Source organism: Phoenix dactylifera, unplaced genomic scaffold (genome assembly GCF_009389715.1).
Source record: "Phoenix dactylifera cultivar Barhee BC4 unplaced genomic scaffold, palm_55x_up_171113_PBpolish2nd_filt_p 000312F, whole genome shotgun sequence".
NCBI lineage: Eukaryota > Viridiplantae > Streptophyta > Magnoliopsida > Arecales > Arecaceae > Phoenix > Phoenix dactylifera.
In genome coordinates, this window is record NW_024067783.1 from 439,777 (window position 1) to 454,028 (window position 14,252).

Consider the following 14,252-nt stretch of genomic DNA (forward strand, 5'->3'; position numbering starts at 1 on the left):
CCCAGCTAGGAATCATCTAAAGCCTACAATATCCTAAGAAACCTCTTTCCTTGTTGCGTACCATTGCTTGTACATGGCCATTTACCCTAGTGCTCTACCTCACAAGGCCATCACCCTCAAGCAATGCATATTGACCTGTGACATTAGTGGGTTGAAATAATGGTTCACCAAAAGAAGAGCTATATGGAGTTTTAAGTCAAGGCTAAGTACTTGATAGCCTCTTGTAGAAGCACGTAGAATCATGCAAACTAGAGTCTTGATAAAGATGTTATGGCCAACCTGTTACCACCAATGCTGTTTCCTTTAAGTAAACATCGTGCATCATTCAGAGAAAATTCAGCTCCAAAGTTGGGATAGCCAGGAAGAATTATATAGGGGCATGCCACGGATGAGGATATTGTGGACAAGTTTAGGTCTCATCTTAATTTTCCAGTTCGCACTGATGGCACATGATTAGTAATTGCGTTTAGCCTCTCCTATCTAGCTATCAATTGCATTGCTGCTTTTCTTCTCTTGCTTAGTACCGATACTTGTTTTCACTAGTACTCACGATAGGTAGTACTGCTGCTTTTTTTTTTTTTTTTTTTGGTAAAAGCGGTTACTCATTTCATATTGCTCTAACGTGAGTACAACCTGCTAAATCACGGGAAAGTAAAAGATGCAACAAAGGATGAACATCAGAAGCTGACGTCCAAGTAAAATCTCCGGAGTGCCGAGCAACAAAAGAGGCGACCCAGTCTGCAGCCCTGTTCGCCTCCCTGAACACATGTCCTATCTGAACATCGCCCAACAGCAGCACCACCCTACGGATCTCTCGGATGAGGGGGTGACCATCCCCAAACTGGTCCGCCCCTCGGATCCAGTCGATAACCACAGATGAATCTCCCTCAAGGCAGACCCGCTCCGCACCAAGTACCTGCCGCACATAGGATATACCCTCCCAGGCTGCCTGCAACTCTGCCCCAACCACTGTGAGTCCTGGCGTGCGCCTCCCTCCTGCTGCTATCAACCTGCCAAGGTGGTCCCTGATCACAAATCCAACCCCTCCAGCTGCACCATCCACTGACCGACTGTGAGTCCTGGCGTGCGCCTCCCTCCTGCTGCTTTCACTAGCTGGCCCAGTAGCCAAGAAGGGGCTCTAAATTTGCCAACTCCATTTTTTTGATCTTTTTTTTTTGTTGTACCCGGCGACTCACTACATCAATCGTGAGTACGCCTAGAATGATCACAGTACAAAAATATGCTCTAGTGCCCACCGGCACGTGCTCCAATCCCTCCAGAGGACACCCTCAAAGTGGTGCGCTACAAAAGAGGCGACTCAGTCCGCCGCACTGTTTGCCTCCCGAAAGACGTGCACAATCAGAACGAGTCTAGTTCCCCCACAGATGGCAGATATCATAAACAGAGGGTGCAGATCTAGCCTGACACGTCCGCTCCGAATCCAGTCGACCACTATAGCCGAGTCTCCTCTAGTAGGACTTGCCGAGCACCCAGGTGCACTCTGGCCTAAATGAGACCCTCTCATGCCGTTCGCAACTCTGCTATCTGGACAGACACATCAAAGATATATCGTTCCTCCTGCTGCAATCAGCCGGAGTCGTGGTCTCCTGATCACAAAACCCACGCCCCATCTGCTTCCACTCTCTGAGATACTACCGTCAAAATTCACCTTGAAGAAACTGGGAGATGGGGGCTCCCAGGATGCCATCGGTATCGTCGCGTACCTAAACGCAGAAGGAGTCAAAGAGGAACCCCAGATATTCCTGTCCACCTCTAGGTGGGCTCATAACTGTAGCGCTCGCCAGCTCGGCTGCATGTGCTAACCCTCTATCCACACCGATCTTGGTCTAGCTTTCAAGGATAGAATGTTGCCCTTGACTTCGGCTAAACTACTATGGATAGAGACATATTATATTATATAATGATGCGCCTAATTACATCCTCGTCCTCTTAGCCTCATCTTCTTTTCCTCTTTCACAATGACTTGAGGCGTTGTACGTTCGGGTACCATTTCAGTATGTTGTTATGGAGCCGAGCAAAGAGTGTAGTTGCTTGTTGAGTGATGCAAGCCGGGCTCCGGAAGTAAAGTCATTAGTTAGTTTACTCTATATAGATAGAATGTTTGATGTTTGAGGATGTTAGAAAGTGCAAGGTAGGGGACTGAACTACATTCATTATCAGCCGGCTACCGATAGAATCGATTGAGCTTGCATCCCGAACAGCATCTTATTGGACAGGCCAATATGGGAAGGAGTTTTTAGATACCTTGGTTAATTTTAAGTTACCAACTACTCCATGTGCCTACAAATGAAGTGAATGGCTAATGCTTTGAATTTATAACATTATGAAGGCCAAAAATCAATGCTTGAAATTACTTCCAAGTTTGAATTAGGGTTTTCTGTTTTTCTTTTCTTTCCTAAAATGTCTAGCAATTGAGTCTTAAAGGTATTAGTTTTGTTCTAGCGATTTGAGATAATAAAGCTTTGAACATTGAACTGGTGTTCTAACAAACTTCTCACAGTTTCCTCTTATCAAATTCATTCTCGATTTCTAGTTAACCTTAACTTAATTTCAGTAGCCTGAAGTTATTGTTTAGAATAAATATAGGTCCCAAATATCAAGAAATCTGAAATTTTTATATTAGATGAGATTGCTTAAAAAATGTATTAGCCTTTTGACTTAGGTTTGATCTGCAAATTCAGGTCTGGTTTAGGGACCCTATATTAGGTTTATGTTTTGATCCTTAGCTTAGATCAATCATGATGCTTTCTGCTTCCCCTGGAAATTTTGTGTGGTATAAAGGGTTACCCTAACAATGCTAGTTCCAACACTCATAACATTTTAGACTCTGTTCCCATATGACATGAACTAAGTTGGTTCAAGCATAACATAGGTAGACCTTTTGGGGGTTGGACTTGCTGAATGGGGCTTGTTTTAAACTAGGGCTGATGCGGAGCATGCTATTCTTGAAGTCTTAATTCTTTTAATTAGGCCTTATTGTTGCCAGATTTATCATGAACAGATTCCCTCAGTAGAGGATATTTGGGTAGGAACCTCAGAATTGGCATGAAACTTGACTTTTCCTTTTTCATTCTATTTTTTAGTTTGTCTTAATTTTGGTATAATTAAGGTTAGATAACCACTAGGATAAGATAGCATGAGCCATTCCTTTTGGAGTTTAATGTTTTGATCTGAGTTTAGGTTGGGCATATTTTACTTGCATATAGACCTACAAGAGTTTTTTGAGGCCTTTTGTAGCAGAAAGTTGAGGACGAGCCTTGGCACAAAGGTTAGGTTGCTCTACTATGACCTGGGTGTCAAAAGGTTTTGGAAGCACAGAAACAACCTCTCCGCACGGGGAGGTAAGGCTGCATATATTTGACCCCACAGCGGTAAGAAGTCTCGTGTGGTGGGCTGCCCTTTTTTCTGTAGCAGGAAATACTTGGGCTCCGAATTATTGAAATGGATTTGTTTGTGCCTTTTGTTGATACAGAGGAACTATTTGGGGATCTGATTTTGTTATATTGGCCAGGTTGCTCCCAGATTGTTTTAAACAAACGCTAACAAGTACACTATATTTTAGGAACTAGGGATGGAGCGGGGCACATATTGACTCTAATAGGCTTTGTGACTTGGGCGTTGACAGAGGAAGGGTTCACTTAGCAATGACTCTGCACGAAATAGAAAATCTTATGGTGCCATGTAATTCAGTTGTACTAGTGGTCATTGATATAACAAGTGCACTTATTTCACAAGGAATAAATGAATAGCCGACAACATCAACAAAATTTTTCTAGGGCACAGAACATCCTATCAGCAATAAAATTTTGTATACTTTAACCAGTCCTCTTCAACCTTAAATGACTCCGCACAAAATAAAAAAATCTTGTGGTGCATGTAATTCAGTTGTATTGGTGGTCATTGATATAACAAGTGCACTTTTTTGACAAAGAATAAATGAATGGCTGACATTATTTCGAATAAAACATCAGCATTACATAGTCTAACGCATGAATGGTTCTATGCTGAAAGAATTTTGAATGTTGTATTGGAAAACCTCCAGCAGAAATCTCAGTCAAACATGGACAAGTTGTGTTCTCATTTAAACCTCAATCATTTTTTGGTTGAGAGCCATGTATCTCCACCTCTCCTTCTCAACAAAATCTGCATCCAGGAACTTGGCAATAAAAGCCCAAAGTTTGTAAGCATCGTCAAATTAGTTAGATAACCAAGTGAAGCATTCACAACATTTTATCCAAGATCAATGCTCTCTTTCCTTCTATTGGCTACTGTTGTTTCACTGACCTTTCTTTCCAAGACTGCATCCTTCTCTGCTTCATATTTATCCGAGAACCAGATGTTGTGTATGAACCCACAGCTAAGAGAAATGTTGCTTCTATCAGCTAGCTTCTGGACAAGTGCAGGCTCCACCTTTTCTCCTTTCCAGTCAAACACATTGAATGCTAACGCAGGACCCCTGTCAAATTTTATTCGTGGCCCATAGAATCCTAACTAAAGCATGACCATTTTCTGAGTGAGGATGCAGGAGCTTCATCAGTGCGATAACCAACCAATTAGTGATGCATCTCAGTCTGCTACTGATGAGTATCAGGCCTAAAGAGTCTGCATGGTCTAATCCTCTGCATTCAATCTCCATGCTCTTATCTACTTCCCTGTTTGCTTTAGTCCTCTCCACCCGAACAGAGTTACCATCTTCTATTCTACAATCTCCGGTGATGGTTCTGCATTTTCTTCTTCTTCTTCTTTGCTAACCATTCGCCCGCGTATTTGAGAGTCTCACCCTGCTCAGATTTCTTGATTTGAATCTGTTCAACGCCCGAAGGGTTTTCAGCCAACCCATTATCTGCAAGAGAAGAACCATTGCAGATGCGGGTAGGTATTGGACCAGAGAATGAACTGGTGGTCTCTGCATCATCCTCTTCCAATTGGAACTTAGAAGATTGGGCCTCCAAGTCAGTACCAGAGCAATCATCTGGCAATTGAGACAGGCTTCTTGCTGGGACGATGCTCACAACCCCAATGCTCTTGGCAATCGCCGACGTCTCCAAGACTGCACCGCTGGACTTCTTGATGAAAAGGCTGGCAAACCCGGACGGGTTTTCGCCAAATACTTTGAAGAAGGAGCAGATGACAAAGTCCGGCTTGATCAAAGAGAGTCCCAGGGTGTCCATGTCCTTGGGGCCTAATGCGCATGCATCAAGCGCCACATGCCAGCCATTCTCCTGAGCCAGGGCCATCCATAGATAAGGATACCTGGCCCCGGTCATCCTGGATTGGAGTGGGGAAGACGAACAGGCCTCGCCTTTTCTTCCTTCTCTTGCTCACCTTCTTCCTCAATCTGGCCGAGTAAATCCTCAAGCCTGGCCAGGAAAAGCTGGCAGATATGAGTTTTGCTCCTTTCTTCTGGGCGCTTTCTGCCATTGCACCAACTGCCTCGCTCTCATAGTCATACACAGTGAGCAGCCTCTTGTTGGTGTGAAACGGGTAAGATTCTGCCAAAAGCCTGAAGGCAGTAGTCCTATTGGCAGCACAGACCATAGAGTATTCCTCATCTGATATGTTGAGGACATCCATGATTCTCCTTCTGATTGCAGATTCCAGGGCCATCCCTTGGTTGCCGTACTGCAGATGAGACTTCAGGCTGGCCGACTTGTAAGAGATGTTGAAGAAAGGGGGCTGCAGGAGGGCCGAGGGCGGAGGGTCGGAGGACGAGGACGCCGCGGAGGAGTGCATTTGCGCATGGGAGAAGAGGTTGAACCCGGTGTAATCCAGGCAGACATGATTCATGAGGTGATGGTACTCTCTGTCTCTGATGTGGTCTGCTCTCTGGGTCTCGGTGTACTGCGGATATGCTGCCGAGAAGCTGGAGAAGGCATCAGGCAGGGGAGGGAGGGACTCATGGTTGGTGAAGTGGGTGTTCGGGAACAGAGATGAAGCGGTGGACTTGGCGAAATTGGATCTGGAGATCCTGGTTGTGGTGGTGGTGGTCGTCGCCGTCCGCTGCTTGGGATTGCCAGGCTCCATCAGGCTTTGGAAAGCTGCTGCAAAACAGCCTTGGTCGCAAGCATGTGAGCTCTCCCCGGCGCAAAGGGACAGCATCTCCATCTTCTTCTCCCCTTCTTCTTCGAGTTGCCCTTCGTTTCGTCTCCTTCCAATATCATTCGATGGCCTCCTCAAGTATCTGTTGATGAATAAAAGCATTTCGTTTCATTGGGGGTCGAGAGTGTGGCTGCTTGCAAGGAGCTGTCACAGAGCAGAGCAGATTACTAAATCAGCCACATCTTTCTAAGGTCTGATATCTTCCAAGCAGGCCTTGGATATTCTAAAGGCTGCACGTCTGCCCCTATCTGCCTTCTTGGTCAAAGGGGCAGCCTCTATTTGCCTTCTTGGTCAAAGGCTTCTTGTGAATGTTTTTATTGGGCAGCCTTATGATCTTCCGAATCCAAGGTTCTTACAACTCGATGATTTTTTTTTTTTTATCTTTTTCTTAGCACCACAGGAACCATCTTAATCTGAGGAGAAATTTGGAGCTTCTGACAAAAGTCGTTGACTGGTTTTGTCAGCAAGACCAGCAAAATTATTTCAGGTGGGAGGTAACTGGAGTTGGGAGATTGGCGCTGCTCGATAAAAATCTAGTGTGGCTACAACAAAAAGAGGACGAAGAGGTCGTTGTGATGGCCGGCAAATGCAGGCCCACAAGGAGGCGGCTTCAGGCTTCCTCCCAGCTTTTGATGTTGGACGGATTAAATTCCATTTCCTTATTTAATGATAGCTATATTACTATTTCGCCTCACAATCTCGTCTCGTGATCCTTGGTCTTGGTTTTGCCGCTACGCAACCGGTGCTGCTCATAGACTTGGACTGAGCAGCCTTCCTTGCGGAATGGTCTTTGCCGGTGGGAACGAGTGGACACTATTTTAGCAGAGAATGACAATATTTCAATTCCCAAAAATTCAAGTCCAATTTTTTTTAATATTCAAATTTTATTCCGATTTCAATTATGAACTGAATGTTTTGAGAAATTCAGCCATTTCTATTTTCATTCCAATATATTTCCATTTGGACTGCAAACCAAATGCATTGAAATTGGAATGAAAGGTTTTATTCAATTTATGCTGGTCTCTATTGTAAAAGGTCTTACAGGCACTAAGCCAACCTTCCCTCTTGGATGGATTACTTTGTCGGCTTATGCCCATGGGGCAGGATTAGGTCTGCCTATGCTCAGTAATCATTATCTCTGATCCTGGTTTTGGTTGGACCTGTTCTTAGGATCCACTGTTTCCCTTGGGGAGGGAAATGGGTAGATTTTGATAGAAATGAAACAGGTGAAGAAGCAGTCAAAACTTTTGGTTCGGTGATATTGGTGCTTACCTTGCTTCTGTTTTTGCAATTGGGACCTCTGTTTCTGATGATCTCGTGCTTTCCTTTGGTGGGTCCCTTCAAGGGAAGTTGTAAAGGTGGTCCATTCACTCTTCTCACTCAGCAACCAGCCATTTTGTTCACTGATGGTTGGGTGACCAAGTGGGTCCCTCTTTGCCATGTCCAATCAGTAACACAATAGTAGAGGTCTGTTTGCTGTTCTAGGTGAGACAGCTGAGCTGCCACTGGGTCAATGGTTTGACCTGGCATGGTTTGAGTGGAGTCCCGGGCCCACTGGATTCAAAGCCAAATGGATGGGTGCTCGAAAAGGCTATCCCCGCCATGTGAATTAGAGAGGGAGAGGTGTGAGGGTTCGATCGCGATTGCGTGTCCCGCTTGGCTTCAAGGCAGGTATTTCATCCTTTAGCCAAAAATTTAAGCAAGCCAAGTCCTACTTTTCTTCCTCCTCCCTTGTTTTCTTTGGTGCTGCTTCAAGTAGAAACAAAGACCTTGCACTTCCACCAGCTCCATGTTATGAAGGAACTTTGAGATTATAAAAATATCATCAATACTTCCATGTGATAATCATCAATATTTTGACTGCATGACTTAACTTTCATTGTAAGATCAAATTTTCCAGTTTTTTTCATCAGACCTAGTCCACATTCCATCTTGTGTATTATGTTCAATTGTCACTCTCATCTGATGTATGGACAACATGATGTCTTCCTTGATATTTGGTTCAGCGTCCTATTCTTCTAGAATAATGACATAACAACCAACAAAGTTGATGAGTCCTGTTGCTAAGAATTTTAGCCCATAACCAACCCTAATCATTGAGTGGAGAGGACCACACGCAATGATAAGGGCCCAACTGTAAACCGTGTTTTCGTTGGAATTGGAATTGGCAACATGAGATTTTGAAGGTATTTTGTGATAACATTGCTCATGTTTGTAAATGGGAAGAAAAATGTTATGTGAGGCTGGTTAGTCTTACAAGATGTTCTTTCATGCCAATGTGGTATTTGCATGGCTACATGACATGATGAACTGGTGGTTTTTGTTTGAAGGCTGGTGGTTGAGAAGAGCAAGAGAATCAATATGAAAAAAGACAGCAGATTTTTTCTAGCTACTTTCTAGATCAAAATTGCTGGAGACTAGTAGTGAATGCTTCTTTTCAAACGTTTACTCTGTTGAAAAGCAACTAGCCGAACTTTCTTGTGGCATTGCCGGAAAATTGATGCTTATTGATTTAGAAATCCTGAATGCATTGGTGAGAAATGTAAAGGTTTTGATCCAATGGAGAAATTGAAGGGCTTTGAGATGGTGTGGAACGTGTGATTCCAAGATTTTTTTTTTGTGTGTGATTTTAGAAATTAGTTTTCGATTAGCTAATCTTGTATATAATGTGCTTCCAGAAACTCTTCTGTCATCCTCTCAATGGAACAAGAAATGGTCTCTTCAACATTATCACTCAATGTGCACTATCGCCTCAGTAAACTCGTTGTAGGAATTCTTATGTAGTTTTTGTTGGTTTATTAATTTAATAATTCAATTTTTGTTATTTTAGAATAGTCCCATATTGGATATAAAACCAAATAAATTTCTACTTAAGTATAAATCCTTATCCTAGATAGCCAAATGACTCGGTCTATTTAGTGGGGTACTGAGTGAGTGAATTCAAATTCGACGTTTGGGCATTTGAAAAGAGTGGATTGAGAAAAATTTTCATCAATTTATTTTGTTGATTTTCACTGCATCTAGGTTAAACTGACTCCGGTTTTGCTTTTATTCTCCTTCATTAAAGTATACTTCAGCTCGTTTTATCTTGGGAGTAGACTATTATCAATTTTTTGCACCTAAGCAAGACGAATTCGACTCTAAAGGAAGCATCTTCCAAGATGTGAACTGACTCAAGTTCGACTTTTATTCTCCTTCATTAAAGTACACTTCAAAGAGAATAGGTAGCAGTTCGTTTTATCTTGGGAGTAAACTACCATCCAACTATTTGCACCAACTTTTATTCTCCTTCATTAAAGTACACTTCAGCTCGTTTTATCTTGGGAGTAGACTATTATCAATTTTTTGCACCTAAGCAAGACGAATTCGACTCTAAAGGAAGCATCTTCCAAGATGTGAACTGACTCAAGTTCGACTTTTATTCTCCTTCATTAAAGTACACTTCAAAGAGAATAGGTAGCAGTTCGTTTTATCTTGGGAGTAAACTACCATCCAACTATTTGCACCAAAGCAGAATGAATTCTACAGAGCATCTTCCCATACATGCCTCTCAGGAAGAAATGGAGGGGGGGGGAGCGAATTGGGATGTGCGCCTAGGTGCGTGTCAACCTTCGTGCGGTGGGTGAGAACTTCTCCCAAACACCTGATGTGAGTGAGGGGGGGGGTCCACATCGCTTGGCTAGGTGCATCAATCTTCGTGCTATCGTTGGAGCATTTTACCGAATACTTGGTCGCTGTGGAGGATGGACATGCCGGGTCCAGCTGAACCGAGGAAGACGGAGGCGGTGGGCTTGGGCACGGCCTCATCTGAAGGTGGCTGAGAAGGGTCGGACGTGGGCGGATGTGGCGGAGTTGGAAGCCCTGAAACGGTGGTTTACGGATGTGGTGGAGATTTCGTCGGAGAAGATGGAGATGGCTAGGGCGGTGTGGCGAGATACCGTGGTAATCATACGCAGCTTGGGCCGCCGAGTGCCAGTGGAATGGATTAGCCGGGAGCTACGGGTGGCCGGAAAACTCAACTATGATATCGAGGAATTCATGATGGCGAACGAGACTTTTGCCTTTCCATTTCGAAGTGAGAGGGATCGGGACGCTGCTATGGAGGCCAGACCTTGGCTGGTGGCCGGTCAGCTCCTGGCCATGGAGCGCTGGCGGCCAAACTTCGTTTCGGAGACCAATCAGCTGTGCCGGGCTGTTGTTTGGCTTAGGTTGCCAAGTCTGCCAATGGAGTATTGGACGGAGGAGATCATTTGGGACATAGTGGCAAAGGTTGGCCGACCCTTGGCGCTGGACAAAGTCACCGACCAAGGCCGGAAACTAGGATTCGCCCGTGTCAAAGTTGAGTTGGATGCGTGCGTGCCAATCCGGCCTGGGACCTTCATCCAGGTTGGTTCTGACCTATACTGGCAAGCATTTCGCTATGAAAACCTTCCTATTTTCTGCTACAAGTGCACCCGACTGGGGCACGAAGAGGGGGCTTGCCCCTTTCCTCCCATGATTCTGGCGACGTTCGAAGAACCGGGTGATCATCATGCCTAGCAGACTGGGACGGAGCAGTCTCCCTAGGAACCGACACCTGAGTTGAAAGAGGGGGACGATTTGTGAGCCGACTTCCCTTCGGTCCGTGGTTGACAACTACCAAGATACGGTAGCCGAAGTCGAACAAGCCAGTGAAGAAGCCTACCGCGCCGAAGGCCGACCAAACACAGGTGTAAAAGCCCTCTGAGTCGGGGCCGAGGTCCCCCCATGCTGTACCGAATCTCCTCGAGTCGCTCACAGATACTGACGGGTGGCAAAAGCCAACCAAGTTGGCTAGAAGGAGGTCGCCGGAGAAGGAAGCGATGGGCGGATCGATGATGAAGGACACCGAGGTGACCCAACTCGGTGTGGGGTCCGGGTTGGACTCGGAGTTCGCCGGAAGGATGGGCCGACCATACTGTTGGCCAGCTGGGCCGAGATGAGCTAAGGCGGGCTGGATCTGGGCCCAAGCTCGAGCCTGCCGCTCCATGACGGGCCGGACCAGGTAGGATCGGTCCAAGCTACTGACACCGGGCTGGCCCGTGGACAGGGCCCAAGCCCGGCCAAGTCGACCAGAGCTCGGGGGTGGGAAGGACCGAGCCGACTTAGCTACCGAGATCGGCATCATCGTCCTCCTTCGAAGATCCGCACCTATGCCGGCGGGAGGAAGGGAGGAGGCACTTCCGGAGCACCTCCCTGCCACCGATGAGAGCCCCCAGCCGATCGGTGATGGGCGGTGCCACAGCTGTCGACGGAGCCACTAGGACCTCGCGGATTGAGGGTGGAACACCCACGTCGAGCGGGCTGGTGGTGGCAGGCGCGGCCCCACCATCGCAGGCGGCTGTGGTTAGATGTGGCGGGAAGTCTCCGGCCAAGGGGAAGGGAACGAAAGGTGTGATGATGGATCTGCACCAACAGAGGGACGTGGCCTCGAGAAGGGTCTTGCAGAAAGGGGTGGCTTCCTCGTCATGTCAGAGAAGGATGGGGAGGCTTTAAATGGGGGATGTGGAGGACTCAAGTGTACCCAGTTCACTAGCAGTGTGGGTAAAGCATTCGCCTGTGGCTTCAACGGCGGTGGTGATGAGAGGCATTCCAAGGGGCTCGGGACAGGGATCCAACTCACCTATACAGGACCATAGAAAGGTGGTTGATCTGTTGTGAGATGCAATTCAGGGAGGTGTGTTGGAGTCAGGAAAAGATGGTAAGCCTAATGCACCAGGAGTGATCAGCCCACGGAGTGAGAGCCAAACTTCATCCCATAGTGTTAAATGAAGATTCTAGCATGACTATGGCCTTGACACATTTCAGATGGTTGATTGACGACGGACGGAGCATTGACATGATGAAGGATCCATGGGTGGATGCACTCCCGTTGAGTTTGTGGCCAATGATGATCAATGGTGAGGGGGTTGCGGGGCTCTGCGTGTGTGACCTCCTCAGGCCAGGGGAGGCAGAGTGGGACGACGACAAACTGGATCAGTTATTCGTGAAGCACTTAGCAGAGCGTGTACGGGATTTTCCCGTTCCGGGATCAGCAGGTCCAGATGTTAGGGTATGGAGCACCACCTGTAAGGCCAGAGTTAGGGTTGATGATGTTTCTCGGGTTCTTTAGCAGGAGTCAAAGCTGGGTAAGGACTGTGGCTGCGTATGGAGGTTTGGGCTACACCAGAGGGTTACACTATTCCTTTAGAAGGTGGTCTGGAACCATCTGTCGAGGAGCTCGATGCTGAGCCGACATGGTGTTAGCATTCCTCCCTTGTGCCTATACTGTAAGGTGGATGAGTCAGTGGATCATGCACTATTCTAGTGTGTTTGGGTGAGGTGGACATGGAGGCCGTCCGAGATCTCAGAGAGTGCTTGGAGCCGGAGGGATTGCTTCTTGGAGGAGGTTCGACGTTGGTCTAGCTCCCCTCAGATTTGCATTGTGGCTATTAGGGCATCTTGCATAGCTTATCAAGTATGAATGGCTAGGAACGATCGGGTTTTTGGTGAGCTTAGTCCATTCCCACGGTTCGTGATGGAGCGGGCTCGAGCATAGGCAACAAAGTTTCTTCATGCAGGGGTCAGATCACAGACCTTTGACAACTCGAGACACCTGGGGGCCCCATACTGCTTCGGTAGCTACTCATACAGTGTTTTTTACCTAGGATCCCCCACCCTCGAGTTTTCTTCAGGTCAATTTTGATGGCTCAATCCTAGATGGAGGCAGGTGGGGAGGGGTCGGGTTTGTTATCAGGGGTCCGAGCTCCAGCACGGTGGCAGCAGGAGTTGTCAGATCTTCGACACCTCGGTTCCAGAGGTAGAGCTATGAGCGGCTTGGATGGGACTGCGGTATGTGCGGCGTCTATTTCAAGCGAACTCCATCATCTTGGAGGGCGATTCGGCCACGGTGATCAGCTGGGTCCGGAAGGGCCCTCACAGCGATGGAGGAGTTCATCCTTTATTCTATGATATATGGTTGATGGTGAGGGAGGAAATTACTTTTCAAGCTATGCACGTATATCGTGAGGCTAACGGGGCAGCGGACTGGATGGCGGCGTATGTCGCGAGCCACTCAGGAGGCACCCTATAGGTTAGAGAGGATGACTTGCCTGGTGTATTCTGGGACCTTTTGTTTGCAGATTTTACTGGGTGTATTCGTATCCGTGTTGTATGAAATGCCAAATTTAGCAACAAAAAAAAAAGACATGCCTCAAACTGGGTAATTTCAATAATTTATCTTATTTGAATTGCTGTATAACAGAAGGGGAGGCGTTGGCTTTGTCATCAGAGGCCTAGATTTCAAGGTGATTGTGGCTGGTAGTTGCTAGATCTGCGACACTTCAGTCTTGGAGGCTGAGTTAAGGGCGGCATGGGTCAGACTTGATGCATGTTGCGGGCTAGAGCAGTACTGCTTGAGGGTAATTCGGCTACGATTATCAGATGGATCCAGGGAAGCGCCGGTGGTATGGGTGGGTGCCATCCCTTGCTTCGAGACATCTGGGCCATGGTTAGTAGCAATGTAGCTTTCCAGACCAAGTACGTCTACAAAGAAGCTAACGAGGCTGCGGACTGGACGGCCTCGTACGTGGCTAAACACTCTGAAGGTACCCTATCGGTCGGAAAAAGAAAGCTGCCTAGAGTGCTCCGGAAGTTTTTGTTTTTTGACTTTTTTTGGATGTGTTCGTACTTGAACTGTATGAATCACCCATTTTAGCAAAAAAAAAAAGAAAAAAACAATATTACGCTAAAAAAATTCAACAATTTTAGAGCAGAATCTTTTTTTATTTACTTATGCCATTTTTAAATGATTAGACCTATGCAAAATCAGAGAAATTCTGGAGGTAGATTTTTTGCTGCTGGCAACACCAGATATGGTATTGGCTGACCCTTTAAGGATTATATTTTGTTATTAAAATCCTAATTCCAAGAAAGGAACTATCGCCTCTACCATTAGGGATTCAACCACAACAACTATTACCACTATGCAAGTAGACTTTGAAAAAATTTTATTTGCCGTGGTAGAATTTTATTTGCTCTTTTTAGGATGTATAAGAACAAAAATATGGCAAAGAAGATAACGGTCTAGAAAAATACATTATAGAGAGGTTTTTGGAGTATAAGGCGATTGATGA

General features: G+C 46.1%; 2 protein-coding genes across 2 annotated transcripts; one reads left to right on the forward strand and one right to left on the reverse strand.

Annotated features, from left to right (window-relative positions):
• Positions 1 to 3,726: 3,726 nt before the first annotated feature.
• Positions 3,727 to 6,489, reverse strand: LOC103723347 (molybdenum cofactor sulfurase-like). Its single transcript, XM_039118161.1, is given in 5 exon segments — positions 3,727 to 4,218; positions 4,221 to 4,503; positions 4,505 to 4,721; positions 4,858 to 5,303; positions 5,305 to 6,489. Coding segments are annotated over 5 exon segments (1,980 nt in total). The 5' UTR covers positions 6,223 to 6,489; the 3' UTR covers positions 3,727 to 4,102.
• Positions 6,490 to 10,026: 3,537 nt separating this feature from the next.
• Positions 10,027 to 10,659, forward strand: LOC120105577 (uncharacterized protein At4g02000-like). The gene has a single exon (XM_039118164.1). The coding sequence runs from the start codon at positions 10,027 to 10,029 to the stop codon at positions 10,657 to 10,659; it is 633 nt and encodes a 210-aa protein (XP_038974092.1).
• Positions 10,660 to 14,252: the final 3,593 nt, after the last annotated feature.